The sequence below is a fragment of the Malus sylvestris genome, chromosome 16, assembly GCF_916048215.2.
Source record: "Malus sylvestris chromosome 16, drMalSylv7.2, whole genome shotgun sequence".
Taxonomy (NCBI): Eukaryota; Viridiplantae; Streptophyta; class Magnoliopsida; order Rosales; family Rosaceae; genus Malus; species Malus sylvestris.
In genome coordinates this window covers 5,149,951-5,171,878 of record NC_062275.1, presented here as the reverse complement: position 1 = coordinate 5,171,878, position 21,928 = coordinate 5,149,951, and the positions used below count along the sequence as shown (strand labels likewise).

The window sequence follows — 21,928 nt, the reverse complement described above, 5'->3', positions numbered from 1 at the left end:
TGAACTTGTCTCCCTTTCCAATTGGCAATTCACCACTGGAGCAATTTTCCATATTAAATCTCTTGGTTACTCTATCAATGTACAATCGTTGAGAAAGGCCAAGAGCTTTCTTGCTTCTGTCTCGAACAATCTCGATTCCTAAAACAAATTTGGCTTATCCCAAATCTTTCATGTCAAAGCTGTTAGATAACATTTGTTTGGTTGATTATAGAAGAGTCATATCTGAACTAGCAATCAAGATATCGTTAACGTATAATACTAAAAACACAATTTTAGAACCACTTATCTTTAGATACACACACTCATCCATCTTGTTTTCATGAAAGCCAAATGCAGTCATAACTTGATCAAACTTCTTGTTCCATTGCCGAGATGCTTGTTTCAATCCATGAATGGATTTGTTCAGTTTGCAGATCAGTGATTCCTTCCCCCTTTCAACAAATCCTGGTGGCTGGTGCATATAAATGTCTTCTTCAAGATCGCCATTGAGAAATGCGGTCTTTACATCTATTTGGTGAAGTTCTAGGTCAAAATGAGCGGTTAGGGCTAGAATCACTCGCATAGAATCCTTTGTGGACACAGGGGAGAAGGTTTCATTGTAATCGATCCCTTCTCTTTGAGTGAAACCTTTGGCCACTAATCGTGCCTTATGTTTGTCAACATTTCCCTGGGAGTCTCTTTTGGTCTTAAAGACCCATTTACAACCTACTGTCTTTGTGATACCTGCAGGTTTTGGTACAAGGCTCCAAACCTGGTTTGTGTTCATTAAGTCAATCTCTTCAGTCATTGCTTGGTGCCAAAGTGGTGCCCTTATGCTAGTAATGGCTTGGTGATACGTGGCAGGATCATCCTCATCGTCAAGACTATATTCTGCTTCATTTAAGTAGACAAAATCTGGGAGCATAACTGTTTTCCTAGCTCTTTGGGATCTTCTAACATTTTCCGCATCTGGTACTTCGAGTGGTGGTTAATTTCCTGTAGTAGTGATATTCATTGGCTGCTCATAAATCTCTTCATTTGGGTCGTTAGTCTCAGCAGCATTATTTGGAGTTCCCTCTTCCATGAAGGAGATTGGTGCTTCATTTTGTGTTTCAGGTGGAGTAGATAACACCTGTGGTGGGGAAATTCTAAACCCTAATGTTATGTCTTGCGGATCAAGCAAGAGAGTGTCATAATTTCTCAGTTCCTCAAACTCAAGTGACTGTGAAGTAATGGCACACGCACCTAACTCCTCAGGTTCTTTTACAAACTTTGCATTGTGAGTTTCCATTATTCGAGAGGGACCATGTTGACAGTAAAATTTAAACCCCTTTGACTTTTCTGAATAACCAACAAACCTGCAACTCATTGTTCGTGGATCAAGCTTTTTCTCATTTGGATTATAGAATCGAGCCTCGGCTTTACAACCTCATATGTGAAAGTGATTAAAACTTGGTCTTCTTCCAGTCCAGGCTTCAAAAGGCACTACTGTCACTGACTTGCTCGAAACTCTATTGATGATGTAGTTGGCAGTTTTCAAAGCTTCCCCCCATAGAAATATAGGTAGCTTTGCCTGTGTAAACATTGACCGAATCATGTCTTTTAAAGTCATGTTCCTTCTTTCTGCCACCCCGTTTTGTTGTGGAGTCCCTGGAGTGGTGTATTGAGCAACTATGCCATTTTCTTGAAGGTATGTTGCAAAAGGACCTTTGTGTTGTCCAGCTTCAGTATACCTGCCAAAATACTCACCACCTCTATCGGATCTTACTATTTTAATATGTTTTTCCAATTGTTTTTCAACCTCTAACCTAAAAACCTTAAAACAATTTAAAGCTTCAGATTTTTCAGAAATTAAGTAAACAAAGGCAAAACGTGAAAAGTCATCAATGAAAGTGATGAAATAGGACTTCCCACATATGGTTTTGTTTGGGAAAGGTCCACAAATGTCAGTATGAATGATTTCAAGTAGATGTTGACTGCGAGTTGAACCCAATTTTCCTGTGTTGGTGAGTTTTCCTTTAAAACAATCTGTGCAGGTTTGAAAATCATTAAAATCCAATTGAGGTAACAAGTTTTGTTTGCATAAAGTGATAATTCTTTCTTTCGAAATGTGCCCCAACCTCTTGTGCCAAAGCATAGAGGATTTTTCTAAAGTGAGCAATCTTTTAGAACCAATACCTTGAACGTGAAAACATTCATGGACATATGAACATTCCATTTGCCACATATTAGTTTGTAAATAAGCGATACCAAGCAAGGAATTCATATTATTTGATTCGAAAAACCTTACACTTTTATCATCCCCAACAAAAGAAATGCCTAACTGAACTAATTTGGATGCAGAAATTAAACTCCTTCTCATTGAAGGTACATAAAGTACTGGATTCAACTCTAAAATAAAACCTGATGACATAACTAATTTAACACTGCCAATAGACTCGACAGCAACCTTACTCCCATTCCCAACATAGACATTGTAGACTTCATTGTTTACTTCCTCTGTTTTTGAGAAGCCCTGCAAGGAGTTAGTTATGTGAATGGAACATCCAGTATCAAACCACCAACTTTTAGGAGGAATATAAATCAAATTGGACTCTACACAGACAAAAACATTTGTTATTTTACCTTTCTTTGTAAGCCAGTTTTTGAAACCAATACAGTTCTTTCTCATATGGCCTGACTCTTTGCAAAAATAGCACTCCTTTTCCTTTTCTATTTCAGTGTTCATGGGTTTAAATTTGAAAGATCCTTTAGAGGTGTTAGCATTTTTAAAAGAAGAAGAAATTATATTCTTCTTCTTCTTACCAGCAGAAAACGATGAACCAGCACTGAGGGTTTTGGTCCCTTTCTCCATTTGCACCAAATTCACTTCACCAGTCTTGTCAGTTTTAAGTCGATCTTCCTCTTGAATATCAAGAGAGGCCTACACAGAAATGGGATTTAAGCACAGTTTTTTTTTTTAATCTTGTGGTCATAAGTTATCTGTCCTAGTAGAATTACAGTAGTTTGGTTCATGTTGTGAGATTGGAAATGGTCCAATGGAATATGTGTCGTGTTTTAGGAAGCAACTTGTGCTTTTTTTTTGTCGAAATTAACTTATCAATGAAGGCTATAAGATACACGTATTCACCCTCGATTTTTAAGGGGAGGAGACCTACACTAGCTATAGTACGCAAGCTGGAACTAACACTTCAAATAGGGTCCTATGGATTCTCGTATCAAAGAGGTAGAGAATTGTGAATGAAACGTTGATTTGGTCGAATAATTCTTAATAGATGATTACATTATGATTATTATTAATGTTAAGGATTAATGCATTAAACCAATAGAATAATTAACAATAAAATCACACAATAATTATGTTTAACTGATTCCATTTCTCTAGTCCACCTTCATTTCAAGTCTCAATAATCCCGAAAAGAATAATCCTAAATTACTCCGCCAAAAATACAAATTAATGTTGGCCAATGAATGGCATTCACTGCACCCGAACCCAGACACCGTGGCTGGGAGTGCCAGCGTGGACAAGAAAAAGCAAGTAGTAACCAGGTGGGGCCACCGTGTTCTTCGGTGGGCCATACGCCGTAATCTTGTAAGCAGTCGTCGACAGGTGCTCCAGGAGTGCCACGTCCAAAACCACCATCCTCTGATTCATTGCGAACGAGTGCGTAGTAAACGACGGCGTTACCAGCGCCACAGAAATCCGGGGATCCGCCCGGTACACGGATAAAACAAAGGTAACAGAAAACTCCTGCCCGTACGATACGGTATCGTCCCTCGTTTCGACGGACAGGATCGACGGCCGCAAGGGAGCGAAGAGTGGGCCCAGGTACGGCGGGTGGAACGCCTGCAGGCTGAGATCAGTGGGGAAAGCTCTCCTGAAGTTGTACTCATTGTGCGGGTTGCTGCCGCCCACCAATATTTTGCCATCTGGCACAAGAATAGCGGCGGAGTGGTACATTCTTGGAATGCTGCTCGGATTCAGCACCACGAATCTCCGGTCCGGATTCGATTCGTAGGTCCGGTACAAGACCGGGTTGAAAACCGGGTTTTCAGCGGCGTCCCAGCCCGCCGTCCCGTTCGATGCGCCGTTGATGATGATGACGTCACCAGTTGGCAGTAGCAGCATGTCGGACATGACACGTGGCATGGGCATTTCCTCCATGACCCATTTCGGATGCGGGTCGGACAACTTTATCCGACCGCAGCTGTTGGAGGCGCCGACGTGTATTTTATTTTTCGACAAGTTAAAAGCTCCGGGAAGCGCCCCGCCACATATCAAGATTTCAACTTCGGGCAGACCCGACCCGGACAAGACCCCGTTCATTTTGAGCGGGAGGAGGACGGAGGACCCCGTACTGGGATAGTTCCGCTTGACGGCGACCGGCATACCGGGGAGTTCCTTAACGATCCGGTTGTTACTGTGATCAAACAAGATTGACCGGTTGTTTGCGAAGATGAAGAGGTTCCCGTCGGGCAAAAGGTGCAAGAACGGGTAAAGATTGTTCTCCTCGCCCTGGTCGTTGGTCTCCGCCAAGAACCGGAAGTAGAACAACTTGTCGTACGACTCGTCGTTTTTCTTGGGGTAGAACTCGTAGGTGAAGGCTTTTCTTCCTCCCACGACGATGACGCGTCCGTCGGGGAGTATCTGGTTGGATGCGTACCAGCGGCGGTCGGAGAGGTTTGTCGGGAGCTCGACCCATTGACAGCTGTCGTCGTCGCAGGGTGAGAATGTGCGGATTCTTCGGATGCCGTTGTCGCCGTATCCGCCTGTTTGGACGAGGGCACCGTTGGCATCGAGGGCGCCGGAGGAGCACCAGGTCTCGGAGGCGACGAAGAGGGGGCGGGATGTGTCGGTGGCGAGGTCGTAGATGAGGGAGTGGGCGGTGCAGTCATTTATGGTCCTGTTGTGGAAGAGGTAATGACGGCAGGCGGCACCGTCGCGGAGGGAGAGGTTAGAAGGGCCCATATCGGTCCAGTCGAATATAATGACTTTGTCGTTTTTGAGGAGCTGCATGTGCATGGCCGAGACGCCAATGCTCTTGTGCAAAAGAACCCACTCGCCGCCGTCGGATACATTACTAATTTTCGTCGTACTGGAGGGCAGCGACGTCGTAAGGGATAAGTATTCGGAATGGGAGACGATGAAGAAGCAGGAGAAGAATATGGGGACGATGCAGGGGATAATGGAGGAGGAGAAAGAAAGGTTCTTGAAAACGGAGGCCATGGTTTCTTGGGTATTGATTCACTGCGCTGGTGGAGTGTACATATATATACAGTGGATTCTCACTCTCAGTGGCTGAGTGTCTTTCCGGATGAAAGTAGAAACAGATAGCAGAGGATGAGGACGATGAAGGAGGTCTGAGCTGTGCATGGAGATGGCGGTGGCCGTGTTTTCACCTATTTAGGTCAAAGCGGTAGGTTTTGTTCTGTTCGGAGGGCCCACAGACAGCATGGTTACTTCCAAACTGGGCTCGTGGGCCGGGCCGGGCCTAACCAATATGCACATTTATGGGAGGTTTTGGTGTAAAATCATTAAGTGGGTGAATCCGAATCGGCTTTGATGTGGATGTTCCTTGAACTTGTTCGTATCCGTTTATGGGACACGTTTTTTATTATTTGAAATTACTTTTTCAATTAAAAAGGTTAAGTGAACACTGCTGGGTGCAGAGAACAGATAAAATATGAAGTGCGAAGAAGTTAAGATAATTCATCATCTTCTTATTAACTCTAGCACAAAATGATGAATTATCTTAAGGGCCAGGGTTGTAGCAAAGAAAGATTTTTTTTTTTTTTATGGAGATATATGGCTCGTTTAGAACATGGAAGTGATTTTAAATAACTGAAAGTCTGAAAGAGTTTTTAGTGAAAATGTTTTTTAAACCAATCCTTAGTAAAAAAATCAAGTTTATCCTAGAAAAATATTTTAAGTGCTTGATTAGTGCTTCTTTCAAAAAGCACTTTAACCATTTTTTGAACTAATTTCACCAAAAACGGTTTTTGTCATTTTAAAGATACTTACAAACAAGTCTTTAATTAACCACCTAATTTCTATGAGCATTTTAAGTAAGGTTATAAATATCTCTAACATTATCAAGTATTTGTAAACGAACCACGAGCTGGTGGCCCAATAGTAAATGTTGGATTACGAGACTTCCTTAAAACTAAAAACTGGAGGTCTCGGATTCGAAACCCGATGCTGGTGTGGAACTCAGATTTGTGGCCAGGGGAGGCTGAAATACCTCTGTGAGTCTTCTAGCTCTCGGAATGAGTGGATAACTGTGACTTACTACCAGTTGTCCCCCTTTTTCAGAAAAAATATATATTTATAAACAGGCTTGTAAATAATCGAAAAAATGTGAAGCACTCTATTCTCACGATTTCATAGGTAATTTGAAAATATCAGCAATTTTAGTGAATTTGATTTACCGATAAGTCCATAAAAAAATGGAAACAATAATTTAATAAATCGACTGTCGTCTAATTATTTCATTCACATTCATTCGTAACCAAAGACCAGTTGCAACTTGCAGCATTTATTTCCAAGCATACATCATTACGGCAAAACTCTACAATGCACCTCTTATGGGATGCACCGGATCCATTGAGCGGTTGGGTTTAGAGAGTATCAATATACCCATTCAATCACCGGCGCATCGCATACATGGGCCAACCGAAGGGCTGAATTAGCAGTCTCAATTTTACCGGTGCATCCATATCGCATAGAGGGGGTGTAGTGCAGAAAATTGCCTAATACAGGCTGGTCTAGATGCTCAAACCTACAACTTTGAAGCCATTTTATTTTCCGGACTTAAATTGAGAAGCTGGTTTGATATTGCTGTGCTTTGAAAAAAAATTACTTTTGTTATACTATGAGAATAAGCTCATTTTTGCTGATTCACGTTTTCAGCTTTTTTTCACCCAAAACTGTAAAAATAAGCTGTTTTTAAGTGTTTACTAAACACCTTTTTAAGCTCAGCTTTTTTATATACCCACTTTTTATAAAAGCACTCAGTATTAAACCAGTACTAAGCTTGATTCTTTTGATAAGAACAAAACAAAACCAGAACACAAACTTTGGTGTTTAATTTAATAGATGATTGCAACTCCAAATTGCTTTCTGCATATTTCTTTTCTTGCAAAGAAAGGTACAACACACCAAACAAGGAAGACATCACAGAAAGAGGACAAACACCAGAAGAAAGATAAACGACCGCGGGGAAGAAGGCCAATCATCATGAGCAGCTTGAAGCTGGAGTGAGTCTGAGAGTTTCGAGCAGAAACTCGATAAATTTCCACTGATGGACCTTTTATATATGAACAATTAAGTGTAACAAGGATCGAATCGGATGTGGCACCGAACCAAACTTTTTTCCGATGTCTGCATTTCCATCTACCGCCAGATAAGAACATAAATGTGTTACAATGGAATAAATTTCTAGCATGGGACTGTGGGAGATATTGGTGAGATTTAAGGCAGCACTAGCAGCAAGCAAGAAGCAGAGGTTGTTACTCTCTTAAGACTTGGAAGCGCCGGCACCCATTGTTAAGCTCCGCACTGCAATTCTGACTGCACCAACAGTGCTAAGCTGCCTCATCTCGGGGCTTAGCCCATGTTCGACCTGGTTCTTACACCCTTCTTCCATCTGAACACCCACAAAGTACGCAATCTGAACAGCCATAAACATAGTAAGAGAAACAGAGAGACAAGATGAGCAACTGGGTCCATACCAAAAGATCGGGTAAAGTGGAACTAAAGTGATTTTGTCAATTAGCACTGCCAGTTGAGTACTAATTTGTATCCTTGGGATTCAAGGACGCTGTGCCTAAGACTCATAAATGGGATTTATAAACAAAATGAACAACCACATTCAACAGGCCAAAATATCAAGAGGTTCAATTCTTTCATAAAATGGAGAAAGATTAGAAATTGGTAAACTGTAACACCTCCGATGATATTATCCATCAATGCTTGTGCAATACAAAACCCATAGTTACAGCTCAGCCAACACATCTCTCCAAGTTAATAATGTCTTAGCTAATATAATTTTCTCATTTGTTCATACGGTTCCACACAAACATGGAAATCAACTGTCTGTGAACTGTGAAGCAATCCCAATACAAGAGAAAAAGGAAGGAAACTTGGTCCCCCGAAAACGAAACTGCATATTTGTATACCAGAAAAGGTTGATCAATTGAAAAGCATTTTCTGCCTTACTTTTCTCCAAGCAAAGGCACACCAATACATCTCATTGACGAAAACAATTAACAGTACAAAAAAATAAGATTCAACTAGAGTTGTGAAAGCTTTAGCCATAAAGTACCTTGCCAGAAGCATTACGAATAGGTGATATGTGAAGGAGATTCCAAAATGAATTTTTATCCTTCCTGAGAATGAAATAGCAACAAAGTCAAATCCGATGAATAATTTGTAGTGCATGTGGAACATATAGAACAAATAGTTAAGCAGCAACCTGTAATTCAAGATACGTACTGTGCATGCTGTTTCGTTTTGAATGCTTTCCTTTATCTGAGGGGAAAATAAGCAAAAATGGGATGATGCACTAACATCTATCTATTCCACCAAATCACCAAAATATATGGTGACGACATAATCACGACGAAAAAGGGAAAATACCCGATATATCATTGAGGGGTCTGTATCCGTCCCACTCAAAAATCTACAATTGCGCCCCAAGACTTCATGTCTGGTATAACCTATACAGGGAAAACAACTAAGTTGAGTAACTGCATATGCTGGATTATTCAAAAGATTTGCATACAACATGGAGTTTAGATGGTTAAGAAAGACCCTGGCAAATAGCTAACATTGTACATGTTACCTGTCAATTTGAAGAAGGCATCACTTGCATAAACTATAGGCATATCCGGTAAGTGTGAATCAGTTCTGAAAGCAACACAATCATATCGAAGCAAACAAAACGTACAATCATCAGCAATCTTCAGAAAGCATGAAACCTTCTGCAAAGTAAGGAAATGAGAATTTGCAACAACTCACAATACAAAGCTTTGTTTGATTCTACCAAGAGATATATTTAAGGCTGAACTGAGAAGTCCCACCCCACATAAGTTGCATCTCTTCCCACAAACTAATCTGCCCGTTAACTCGCTATAGTGCGTTAGCACGGACAAGATGTTATTAATAGCAGTTGCAGCTCTCGTCTTCTCTACATCACTTGCCTCACACGATTCTTCAATGTTGAATCCTGTGTGTTACATGGTAAACGAAGACTCAACCACAACAAAAATTTGGTCACAATCAAAACCAGAAACCGCAATCAACACAGCTAGAACACCGAAAAGAATGTAGTTTAAGACTAACAACACCAACAATCATAGATAACAGGAAACAACAATTGAAAAAGTAACATATTACAAAATTACTTGGAACAAAAAATTAAGAAATTGCATTACACGAACCTCTGCTATCAGCATCGTCCAATGCAGATTCCAATGACAAAACACGACCCAAATCAACCAAAGAATCAAAGCACACCTCTTTTCGACACGATCCGTAAACAATCTCACTCATCCTAGACCCCTCCTCACACAAACCAACCCCATTTCTCCCACCAGACCGCCTCGGCTTCCTCGAAATCGGAACCTGAACTCCCACGAAATGAATCACCCTCCCATCCTCCTTCCCAAAAACAGGACACATATGAAACAGCATCCAAAAGGGCGTCCCGTCTTTCCGATAATTCAGCAAATTAATCTGGACGGCTCGCTCCTCCCTGATGGCCTCCCGGACCTCCATGACCGACCGCCTGCAAGTCCCCGGACCCTGAAACACTCTGCCGTTCCTCCCGACCACCTCGTTCTTCGAATATCCCGACATTTTCAGGAACTCTTTGCTCGCGAACACGATTGGGTGCCCGGAAATCCAAGGGTCAGTGATCGTGAAGCTATCGGGCAGTTCCCCCAGAGCTTCCTGGACCCAGAGCGAGTAGCGGCTGATGAACGACTGCTCGATTAAACCCAGCTCCGATTCCATCGTCCCTGTTCTCCAATCACTTCCACAAAACCTTCGCCGCTCTGTGTTCGATCGAGTCCCAATCCCATGTGGGCACTCGTAAAGTTAAAAAATTGGAGAAAACCCAGTTGAGAAAACGAGCAGAGCACGCAGAAATTCAAAGAATTTTATCAATCGGCGTCGCCCATTGATTACTGGGTGAGTTTTGTGACATATGAAATGTAAAGATACCAGCTTTGATGAGCATTTCTTGCGAGAAAGTGAGCTTATAGTGAAAGGGAACCCATCAGGATTTTCAAATTCGAAAATATCTAGTGTCTGAGAAATACCCATCAATCGTCTTTGGTTTAATTAGTGCGAAAAATAAATAAATCTGAATTTCCGTTTTTTTTTCTGAAGCGGTATTTGACACAACAGTGTGTACAACTAGAAACCCACGAAACAGCCAACAGCATCCTCTCCGGATCATTTCGGTGGGGATTTTAAAAAACAAAACTAATGAAAATGGTTTGAAAATTTTGAGTTTTAATGATAAGGACAAAATAAAGGGTAAAGTAAATAGTACCAGAATTGACTTTTTAGTGTAAAAATGTGGTTTTTCGTTAAAGTAAACAGTACCGGGTGCTTTTCGTTAAAATTCTCTTTTAAAATTTCATGAATAGTGTTTGTTTATTGTGCACTTAATTTTTATCAAATACGGTTTGTGTTTAATTTTAAATAAAAATATTTAAAATAATTTCTGACCGCACAATATACGATAAACAAACAAGATTGGCATATTCCTGAAATCCTCACAAAGAGAATTCGACGAGGATCCGAATTCACAAAACAGAGGTGGCTGTAGCAACTGTGCAGAGTCACAATTTTTTTTTTTATATATCGATATTTTTACATTAAGGATAGAATAAGTTTGGTCACACAATGGGCAGCCTAATTTGATATTAAATTCACAATCCACAAGATTCAAACCTATACCTCTAACTTCTAAATAAAGAAAAATATCACCAGACCGTAGTACTAGATAGTAATTAAAATATCTTAATTCATTATTCTAATAGTTAACTTGATCTGGTGGTCTTAGTGAAAGAGATCGTATTCATTTTTCGTTTTCAAAAAAAAGGGGGGGGGGCTAAATAGGAGAAAGTCATAATAATTATGAATCAATTGAAATAAAGTTTTTTATTAAACTATTATTAAAACAATAATAACTAATGCTAGGAGCTTCTTTCTCATTCTCTAAAGGCTTGTTTGGATGTATTTTTATAAAAAATGTTTTTGGATTCCAAAAGCATTTAAAATGCTTCAGTTATGTGTTCCAGGAAGCACTTTAAGTGATTTTCCAGGATTTACTTGTATCTTCCCTAAATATTGGTTCTAAAAATATTTTCACCAAAAACGATTTCAGTCATTTTAAAAGCACATCCAAACAAGCTCTAAATTTTTCGAATTCTCTCTAAATTTAAGAGCATGATAGGGAGTGTGATTGAAGATGAAATTTTTCGATTTCTCTCCATATTTTGGTTAGGAGCTCATTTAGAGAATCCGTTGAAGATGTTATAAGCGAATTCACATTCATAAGTACCAATCAAAGAATGAAAAGTGCTTTCAAAAACAAAAAACAAAGAATGAAAAGTAGATGCAATAGTAGATTGCCTAGGTGGTTTGAATCTTATGTTTAAACCGTTGCGTTTTGAGTTTAAACTCTCCAACATTGCTTATATTTCAAAAAATTTGGAGGAATACATGCTAATTTGAAAAAGGATCCTCTTACGATCTTTCCTTTGTCATTGTTTTGGTGGGATTCTGGTTATCCTCATCCCACACACACCTTTGTCATCGTTTGGATTGTTGTGGTGGATGTCGGTCCAACAGGATCCACGTAGTGAGAATCCTATAGATTCGTGAATCGTGTTCATTCATCGTATATCATGCGATCAATTTTTATCAAGTACTGCTTATATTTATTTTTAAATAAAAATATTTAAAATGATTTTTGACTGTACGATATACGATGAACAGACATAATTCATGAATTTTAGAGATCCTTATAAAGAGGATCCGGCAAGAATCCGAACTCGATGTCGGTAGTCCACATCCCACACACACCTTTGTGACTCTTTGAGGAGTTTTGTGGTGGGATGTCGGTAATCTTCATCCAATTGATTAATTAATTTATGTGGGTTCCCTTGGTTTAACCTCCTAATCACATCTTAATCACCTCTCCATTTCATTAATTAATCTTTGTGCGTTCCCAGTCGCTGTCAAACGAAGCTGGGTCCAAACAAAACAAAATGGGGTTTGAGTTCGAAAACGCACTAACCAACGTCTAATCATACTTATCCAGTCCGCGTCAATGTCATCCTGTGTTGTTTCTTTGTTTATGCGCCGCTGTGCTTGACGTGTCATGTAAGTACAAGAGCCAATTGAGCAAGTGAATAATCCATATAACGCAGTTTCGTTGTTACATGATTAGGGATGGACAATGGTTATAGCGGTCGGGTAATCAAGCTTATTTATCCATAACTGTTTATACTTAAACCCGCATAATCGTTTACCCTTTGGATAATTGTCTAAAATAGTTATACTCATACCCATAACCATTAATAAACGGCTAACCATACCCATAATCGCATACATATTTAACCGTAGCCGTTTAATACAGGTTTATCTAACATCTTTATAGGGACATTCATTATACATTTCCGTATTTTAATTTTTAAGTCATTATACCATTCCAATAATTGAAATAATTCCAATAGTTTCGAAGACATTTCAGTCAATTTCACGATTACCCGCAAGGAATTTAAATTAATTTAGTGAATTCCTTGTAGATGAAAATCATCATTCCTGCAGCAGTGTTATTGAGAGAATGACCAATGAATTTCTTGCTAATTTATTGGGTGCTATGTATTATTGGACCGAGAACATGGTTTGTAATTTTACATATATAAAATAAAGGGAGCTTTTGACACACCCCGACCTGGAATGTCCACTAGAACTTCGAATTGAGCTGTGCTGGCTGACACCTGGAAGGTGATAAAGTCATAGAATGTGATAATGTGTAAAATGTAAATAAATTTAAAACTAAAAGTGCCTATATACACAAGTGTGTGGTGAGCGGGTATGGACCCATTTCACATGTGATAAAGAGCATAAGAAAAGTACAGTGAGGTAAGATAATAATTATATCATCATAAGGAGCCACCTGAAGTGGGAGTGCCACAAGTCCTCGTCGATACAGAATTTTGCTACTAGAACGTTGAGGGGTGTAAAATAGAAAGTGTGAGTGGGTAAACAAAGATTTTCAAAATCATTTCAATTATCAAGGATAGTAACCATTCGCCGTAAAACCTGTATAGTCTCCAAAAATTTATACTATGTAGAAGTATGAAATCAAATGCATACTAACAGCAAATCTAGAAGTATACCACTACCCAGCATCTCATTAGTAATATAAATAATCATGTGCTTAATAACTCATACTAGTACACAAGTCGGAATCATCTAAGGTGACATGTACGACTGCACTCATATCTCATCAACTAATGCTAGCACATAAGTCGGAGTCACCTATAGTGACATGTATGACTGCACTCATATCTCATCAACTAATGCTAGCACATAAGTCGGAGTCATCTATAGTGACCTGTACGACTCATCCATATCTCATCAATCAATGCTAGCACATAAGTCGTAGTCACCCATAGTGACATGTACGACTTATCTATATCTCGTCAATCAATGCTAGCACATAAGTCGAAGTCACCTATAGTGACATGTACGACTTATCTATATTTCATCAATCAATGCTAGCACATAAGTCGGAGTCACCTATAGTGACATGTACGATTTATCCATATCTCATCAATCAATGCTAACACATAAGTCAAAGTCACCTATAGTGACTTGCACGACTTATCTATGTCTCATTAATCACAAGTATGTCATTAGGTAACATAATTGTCGATTTATTTGATAGATATGAATAACTAAACAATTTTCAAATCGCATGAATTTTTCTAGATGAACATTAATTTACCCAAAAAAAAAAAACAGAAAAGGAAAACCTGTAGCTAGGGCCCAATTTATTTGGGCCGATTTTCGGTCTTGTTCCCTTCTCTGTTGGGCTTCATGAATTTAAAAGTCGGGCCCAAAAAACCAACAAAGTATTATCTTCCTTTTAGTTTTTAGTGACGGTTATGGTGGCAACGCAGTGGTGAAAGGGAACCCGAAGTTCACAATCAGAGCTCGCAGACTCTCCCTTCTGAACTCTGATCGCACTCCACCGTCGCATCACCGTCGTTCAACTTCCGGAGCTTAGGATTCGGACTCTTCAGGGGAGAGAAGCACCGGAATCGAACAATTAGGGCTTTCAGCTTCGAAACCTTCCGGGATTGCGATCACCGCCGAGGTTCGACGGAGGACTCGATCTCAGGTCAGTAGATTTGGTTCTGAAGAACAGCTAAATGGAATTTAGATTTTGAATTGTCAGTCACTTGTGACTCTGGATTCGGCATTGGAAGGCCAATCTCGAAATTCAATTCCAATGCCGAATCCTTGGAACCAGAGAGAGCGTTAAAGATTTCGTATCGGGTCGTGAGGATTTCTAGAGTGTGATTTTTGTTTGCTTATTTGTTATACATATGCCATGAATTATGAATTCAGATTTAGAGTATTTGAACTGTTTGATCAAGTGGCCATTGTTGAAGTAGTGTAGTAAAAGCCTATGATTTGGATGGCTTGCCAGTGGAGTTTGACTGCGGGTGTCGGAAATTCGGGTGCATGAGAAATGTGTCTAGTAAGGTGATGGAGAATTTTCGGGTGGTGAATTTCACTAGCTAGGCACTTTTAATTTCCCTGTCGATGAGATTCACACCAGCTTCATTGAGATGGATTCGCATGTTCAAGCTATACATACACATTCGCTTGGTTTAACATAACACATGTTTCATTTGACTGACAACATTGATTGGTTTTACAGTGGTGGGACAATGAATTTCCTTATGCGATCTACTCAGCATGTACAGCGTGTGACGGCAGAGCAGCCGTCTGTTCCGTTTGTACCGCCTGTGCCTCCTGTTCACGAACCACCTGCAGAGACGTATCCTACCCCAAAATCTGCAACAACCTTGGAGAGTCTAATTGGTGAAGATTCATATCCACAGTATTCCACAATCGAAGATAATGCTGGAGAAAGTGAATCTAGAGGTGAAAATGGAATTGGTGCAGAGAAGGAAACCTCTGTCATAGCAAAGCATTATGATGTCTCTGATGAGGAGGGATGGATCTCCATTCCATACAGTAAGTGCTTTCCGTTATACTAAACTATGTTCTGATATTTTGCATATGAGTTATGATATACAAAAATGTAGTTGACTAAGTACTTACATTATGTATTAAATACGTAATTCTACCATGGTGATTATAAACTAGTATGTATAAAGCTTGTTTTGCTCTTGCAGAAGAACTCCCTGATAATTGGAATGATGCACCGGATATACAGTCATTACGCTCTCTGGACCGGTCCTTTGTTTTCCCTGGTAGTTCTTCAATCTCCCGACTCTTTCGGTCTTGACATGCCTTTTATATTTCACATGGAGGACACATCCTTCATTAGGACCTGAAATCTATTTTTTAATCCAGGTGAACAAGTTCATATCCTTGCATGCTTGTCAGCGTGTAAGCAGGACACAGAAATTATTACTCCCTTTAAATTAGCTGCAGCCATGAGTAAAAATGGCTTAAGACTAAGCCCAAAGAAACAAAATGGAAATGTGGAAGATGGCAATGGTACATTGTTGGGAAAGGGAGATATGAGTCCTGATAGTCAAGGTGCAGATCAAAATGGTGAAACCCTTTCAAAAGAGAAGACTGGTTCACAAAAGGATGTTTCTGCTAGTGAATCTCTTCTCAGAATGGAGGATCACAAAAGACAGACGGAAATTTTATTGCAAAGGTTTGAGAGTTCTCATTTTTTTGTTAGGATTGCAGACTCAAGTGAGGCACTTTGGGCAAAAAAAGGTACTTCTAAGAAGTCTTCAGAATCGGTTGATGTGGATGGTCAAGAGTCCACGGAAGATGGAACCCAGAAAACTGCAGTAAATGCCATTATTGATAAAGGGAATTTTGATCCCAAAGTCTCTGGAGGCGTAGCAAGAAATAATGTCAAGTGTTGCTCTCTTTCTAATGGAGACATAGTGGTATGTGCAATGAAGCTTGTAGGTTATTCATTGTATAGATACGTATTGTGTGTATACTGTATATATATGCACGCACACCATATGTATATTCATATCATACTTCAACTCGCTTGAGAAACGAAATATCAAATAGATATCGGGACATTGTTTTATGGTGAAAAACTGGGTATCTTCTATCTTCACCAAAGATTTTGTTTAGCCATCCAGCTAGTCTTCACACTTAACCCCGTATAATCCCAAAGTACCTCTCATATAATTTTCTTTCTTTTTCTTAGGCTGACCACGGCTCACTGGCAATGACTGTTGCAGCCGGAATTTTTTAAGATTTATGTTATTCTGTGCTCATCGAATTTCCAATGATTTTGTTTTCAGGTGACGGTAGGAAAACAATGTTAATTGAATATTAGATAGGTGTGTTTAGCAGGTTTTAGGTGTACATTGAAGAATCCATGTCTTATATGTTTTTGCTGGTTTGGTCTTCATTTGTTAGCTGAAAGTTTAGAGTAGAATTTCCTCCATATTCATACAGCTTTAGTTGTTAAGCTTCCTGCAAGGTTTTATAAGAGAAAATCCCTGGCGGGTCTTAGTTTGTACTAAAATAAGTAAGTTTTGTAACTCTGATAACAAATTCCTTACCCCTAAGTTAAATTTTCTACGGTTGCTTTGTTTATTCTATACCTTCCATTTTAAAATATACTGAATTTTCTTTTTCCTCCCACATTCATGGCTATTGTAAGCAGTTGTTCAGATCACTTATTCTCATTCCATTTTCTTGTTTGGAAGGATGCAGGTTCTTTTACAAGTGAATGTTGGCGTAGATTTTTTGAATGACCCTGTTATTGAGATTCTTCAGTTTGAGAAATATCGTGAGAGAAGTTTGTTTGCTGACACTCAGGACAACTTAGTTGATGCAAATCAGGACCCATGTGGAGAATTGTTGAAATGGTTGCTCCCTTTGGATAACACCCTTCCACCTCCAGCTCGCCCTTTATCTCCTGCTTTAACTTCCAATTCAGGAATTGGTAGCACATCTCAAAAATCTGGTTCTCAACTCTTCTCCCATTTTAGAAGTTACTCCATGTCATCATTACCACAAAATACTACACCACCACCTGCACCTATTAAAGCTGCAAGTTCTAAGCCAAGCTTTGATCTTGAAGACTGGGATCAGAATTCATCTCAGAAGTTCTTGAAGAATAAAAAAACTGGTGGCGAGGGGCTTTTATCTTTTCGAGGCGTGTCATTGGAGCGAGAAAGATTTTCTGTTTGTTGTGGATTGGAGGGAATCTATATACCTGGAAGAAGGTGGAGGAGAAAACTTGAAATCATACAACCTGTAGAAATCCATTCTTTTGCTGCTGACTGCAATACAGATGACCTTCTTTGTGTCCAGATAAAGGTGTGAGCAATGATTGACTAGGTCAAGGTGTTTGTTAATTGTGCTTTTGATTTTCCTCCTGGAAGTTTTATAATGTCTAATCCCTCTTGTTTGAAATGACATTTTTGTTAGGCTTTGTCTCACATTCCTATTAAGTTATCATTTTGTTTTGCAGAATATTTCTCCAGAACATGGGTTAATACTTGTTTTGCCTTGATATTTTTATAATGTCTAATATCTTGTTAGGAACGACATGTTTGCTAGGCTTTGTCTCACATTTTCCTTTTGTTGTGCAGAATGTTTCTCCAACACATGCACCAAATATTGTGGTGTATATAGATGCTATAACAATTGTTTTTGAGGAGGCTTCAAAAGGTGGACAGTCCTTATCATTACCAATTGCATGTATAGAAGCAGGAAATGATCACAGTTTGCCAAATCTAGCCCTCAGGTTGTTATGTCTCTAGTATCTCAATTTGGTTTTCATGTCACACTGTAGTTTTCCTTGTTACAGAAACTTCATTTTTCATGGTGATTGTGTGTTTTATATCACATTAATGCCTAGGATTAGAAAATTATATGGATCGGTTGAAATTCCTGGTACTCTGTGTTCACGTAGAAGTTCCTTTGCATGTATAACAGTTGGCAAATTCTCTTGAACTTAGAAAGAGCTTAGATGCCCGAAAAATGGGTAAAAACACAAAATGACTTACATCTAGTTAGATACAAATTTGGGGTAGGAGAACAACCTCTGGCTACTCAGATAGCAGGTCTGACACAGCAAACACACTTGGTGACATAGAAAAAGGGCACCATCATTCTGGAGTAAAGTTGAAGCTTCATATCTTTCGTGTTTGAAACTCATGTTACATTGTTACTTACATCACACTTGTTTTGAAGAAAGATGTATAGTTTTTGGAATCCCAATTTATTTGTTCTCCTCATTAAAATTTCTCATGGCAGGAGAGGTGAAGAGCACTCCTTTATTCTTAAACCAGCAACATCCCTGTGGAAGAATTTCAAGACTGGTGGTGATAGAAGAACTCAATCATCACAACTACAGGCTGGAAATGCTGCACCAAGCTTGCGTTCGCCGGCTAAGACTGTTGAAGGAAAGAAGAGTGCTTCAACTGCTGATCAGTACGCAATTATGGTATCATGTCGGTGCAACTACACTGGTAATTATATATCTCTCAATGTTCCATGGTTGGAGGACCTAAGTTTTAATTTCTAATTCTTCTCCTTTTATGTTACATCTGCAGAGTCGAGATTATTTTTCAAACAGCCAACAAGTTGGTGTCCGCGTGTTTCAAGGGATCTTATGATCTCTGTTGCAACTGAAATGTCTGGACAATCTAGTGCACCCAATGGAGGAGTCTCTCAGCTTCCCGTTCAGGTTTCATATACTTGGTAGCACGAATGTGTCTTTGTGGGATTTCCCTTTTTCATGTTGTATTAGGTTCCATCTAACTTTTCAATCTTGCAGGTCTTAACTCTTCAGGTTTCAAATCTAATGTCAGAAGATCTAACTCTGACAGTTCTTGCTCCAGCTTCTTTCACTTCCCCTCCTTCAGTGGTCTCCTTGAACTCATCCCCTACTTCACCAATGAGTCCATTTGTTAGTTTAACTGAGTTTACAGGAAAGAGTCCTACAATGCAGACGATAAGCTCACCACTCCTTTCGGACAATCAGAAACAACATGGGAAAGGTGGAGTTTGGCCAGCTTCTTTTAGCGAACAGACTTCTCCATTATCTGATGCCATTCCAGGTACCGGTCCGTGTTGTACACATCTGTGGCTTCAGAGTAGAGTTCCACTGGGGTAATGCTCTATTTTCTTCTCTCTCTTTTTCATTTTGTATTCATGGGTATTCCAGTTATTATAATTTTCTCGTCACAACAGATGCGTCCCCTCTCAATCTATGGCAACCGTCAAGCTTGAGCTACTTCCATTGACTGATGGCATAATTACACTGGACACTCTACAAATTGATGTGAAGGAAAAAGGTAAACATCTTCGTATTCCTACCATTTTCTGTTTCCACACACCACTTTAGGAAAAATGAGTGGTTTACGTACCTTCATGTCACGCAAAATTTAATAGTACGTTTGGATAAGGGTTCATTAGTTGATACTTAGGGGGTATGTTCTACAGTTTTACTGTTCAAATTATGTCCTGCTTTGACTGTTAAACAATTATTACTCAATAAGTCTGAAAAGAAAATGATAAATAGCACTTGTTTAGGCGTATTCTGTTAAGGAATCTAGGTCCGCTAATTTGACTGCTTAAAGATGGAGCATTAGGAAAAAAGGAACGAGTATTGGGCAGTCAATTTAATCAATAAGTAATGAATCGGTATCTAGAAGACACTTTGGTTGGTTTTCTGCTTTCTCTCGGGTTCCTCTCTCAGAACTAAATCTCGTACCATTTACGAGGGTTATCCTTTACTTAAATGTGAAAATCCAACCGATGAATTTGTTGTTCTGATCGAGTACCATTTTCTTGCACAACAGGTGTTACCTACATACCCGAGTACTCACTGAAGATTAATGCGACTTCCAGTATTTCCACAGGGATTATTTAGGAAATATCTAGTGCAGCATGCATGTCACTCTCCCACTTTAAACCGAGCCGTTGAAGAATTTTGAACCGTCACATGTGCAGTCATCCAGCATCAGGCTCTTAACAACAGGCGCTGCGCCGAGGTTTGCTTTTGCCTTCTTTAGTCGAGATTCGCGAATTCGTTCCAGAAATACAAGGTTCCCTGTGTGTTGTAAATGGTGGTTTGAGAGGGGATAGGAATTGTTGCAAATATCCCTTCGATGGGAGACTGTATTCTCTGTATGTGTTGAGACGTAACCATTTTATACAGAAAAAAATTATAGAGACTTTCATTGAGTTTTATGCATGGCAATGACTTTGGCTGATTCTTTTTCTTCATTGTTTTCTTCTTCCTTTATTCTGTTCCCCACATGATGTGATAGCATTTGCAAATTTCCACAAGAACGTACCTGCATCCGGTACGTCGGTGCAGTGTTTCAAACTTAGCACGCAATATAATGCTATTCGTTATAATTCTTTTAAAAGCAGTGCGTAATTGGTACTATTAAATTAGCGTTGCTAGCAAAAGTCTCATTTTGAAAAGCAGTGCATTACTATTACTGTTATAGTAGCGTACCTAGTGAGTCTACCTAGTAAAAGTCTCTCATTTTGAAAAAAAACAGTGCGTTACTGGTACTGTTACAGTAGCGTACCTAATAAAAGTCTCTCATTTTAAAAAGCAGTGCGTTACTTTTACTGTTATAGTAACGTACCTAACGAGTGTATCTAATAAACTTAGCGAGTGTACCTAATAAAAGTCTCTCATTTTAAAAAGCAGTGCTTTACTGGTATTGCTATAGTAGTGTACCTAACGAATCTAAGTGCAATGCCAGCATAACATTCTTTATTCATCTGGTTTTTTTTTTCTTTTACTAGTAATGACTACACATTTTCGTTTTCTCCTTTTGCACTTTTTTTTTAATTACTCAATTGAACAACTAAATAAGATTCTGAAATACTTTCAATTTAGCATAACAAAAACAAGTGGAAAATTGAAAAAAAGAAAAAGATGAGAATAATAAGATGCACACATTGCAGGCAATGATGCCTTTTGCAAAATTTCTATGAGGACTTACAAACATCAGATACTTCAGGATACGGTATTTCAAACTAATAACGTAATACAATATTACTCATTTTGATTTTTTAGAAAGCAGTACGTTATCGGTACTGTGAAAGTAGCGAAAAAATAAATAAATAAAAAAACCCCAAAAAAATTAAATAAAAGATGAGAACAATAAGATGCACGCATTGCAGGCTTTGAGTAGTTAAGTGATGATATAAACCTGACGCGCGCGTTTCCGTCCGCCCACCCGCCCGCCCCATGATGATCCTCTCTAGATTCTTTTTAAAAGGATTTTCGGAATCCTCAAATCGTATTTGTTGATTGTATATCGTGCAGTCAGTTTTTGTCATATATTATTTATATTTAATTATAATAAAAATATTTAAAATAATTTATGATCGTACGATGTACGATGTACGATGTCCCACCCTCTCCCTTTCTCTCTCCTGCCCGAACCGTCCCTATTTTTCCACCTCTACCCCCTCCATTTTCCCAAAACCTCAAAGCCTTTCACCTCGTACGGTCCAGCAACACAACGGGTAGCCCGGACATGCCACATCCGCTGCCCGTTTTCTCCAGGGCAGCTCAATATGCTTTTTTTTCAGATTTGGATCCTCTCTCCTGCTGATCAAGTAACACGGATTGTTGGAATCAAAATCTAACGGTTATAATTATTATAATTTTTAAAGGATCCTTTTATTTGTAGTCAT

At 39.2% G+C, this 21,928-nt stretch overlaps 3 protein-coding genes across 6 annotated transcripts; 1 reads left to right on the top strand and 2 right to left on the bottom strand.

The window, feature by feature from the left end:
- Positions 1-3,398: 3,398 nt before the first annotated feature.
- On the bottom strand, positions 3,399-5,537 carry LOC126608623 (aldehyde oxidase GLOX-like). The gene has a single exon (XM_050276579.1). The coding sequence runs from the start codon at positions 5,204-5,206 to the stop codon at positions 3,458-3,460; it is 1,749 nt and encodes a 582-aa protein (XP_050132536.1). The 5' UTR covers positions 5,207-5,537; the 3' UTR covers positions 3,399-3,457.
- A 1,700-nt stretch (positions 5,538-7,237) lies between these two features.
- On the bottom strand, positions 7,238-10,319 carry LOC126608712 (protein TWIN LOV 1-like). Of its 4 annotated transcripts, none has more exons than XM_050276702.1 (7): positions 9,421-10,317; positions 8,999-9,206; positions 8,823-8,887; positions 8,618-8,697; positions 8,454-8,509; positions 8,304-8,367; positions 7,238-7,625 (listed from the first exon to the last, which is right to left on the bottom strand). In XM_050276702.1, exons 1-7 carry the CDS (start codon positions 9,992-9,994, stop codon positions 7,497-7,499), a joined length of 1,176 nt encoding a protein of 391 aa, XP_050132659.1. In that variant the 5' UTR covers positions 9,995-10,317; the 3' UTR covers positions 7,238-7,496. The 4 variants fall into 4 exon arrangements, 2 of the variants coding, with proteins under 2 accessions (XP_050132659.1, XP_050132658.1); XM_050276701.1 differs by having other exon boundaries at positions 7,238-7,649; positions 9,421-10,309; XR_007617948.1 differs by having other exon boundaries at positions 7,564-7,649; positions 8,474-8,509; positions 9,421-10,318.
- A 3,852-nt stretch (positions 10,320-14,171) lies between these two features.
- Positions 14,172-20,478, top strand: LOC126608140 (uncharacterized). Its single transcript, XM_050275941.1, has 11 exons — positions 14,172-14,408; positions 14,955-15,274; positions 15,436-15,513; positions 15,617-16,173; positions 16,964-17,572; positions 17,848-18,002; positions 18,515-18,729; positions 18,814-18,947; positions 19,038-19,372; positions 19,454-19,557; positions 20,065-20,478. The coding sequence occupies exons 2-11, from the start codon at positions 14,965-14,967 to the stop codon at positions 20,133-20,135; spliced, it is 2,568 nt and encodes an 855-aa protein (XP_050131898.1). The 5' UTR covers positions 14,172-14,408; positions 14,955-14,964; the 3' UTR covers positions 20,136-20,478.
- Positions 20,479-21,928: the final 1,450 nt, after the last annotated feature.

Coding starts and splice junctions, on each gene's coding strand:
- LOC126608623 (XM_050276579.1), bottom strand. CDS start 5,206: ATGGCCTCCGTTTTCAAGAACCTTTCTTTCTCCTCCTCCATTATCCCC.
- LOC126608712 (XM_050276701.1), bottom strand. CDS start 9,994: ATGGAATCGGAGCTGGGTTTAATCGAGCAGTCGTTCATCAGCCGCTAC. Junction 8,698..8,822: donor TGCCTTCTTCAAATTGACAG/GTAACATGTACA, acceptor TTCCCTGTATAG/GTTATACCAGACATGAAGTC. Junction 8,368..8,453: donor GTACGTATCTTGAATTACAG/GTTGCTGCTTAA, acceptor TTTCATTCTCAG/GAAGGATAAAAATTCATTTT.
- LOC126608140 (XM_050275941.1), top strand. CDS start 14,965: ATGAATTTCCTTATGCGATCTACTCAGCATGTACAGCGTGTGACGGCA. Junction 19,373..19,453: donor CAGAGTAGAGTTCCACTGGG/GTAATGCTCTAT, acceptor TCGTCACAACAG/ATGCGTCCCCTCTCAATCTA. Junction 19,558..20,064: donor AATTGATGTGAAGGAAAAAG/GTAAACATCTTC, acceptor CTTGCACAACAG/GTGTTACCTACATACCCGAG.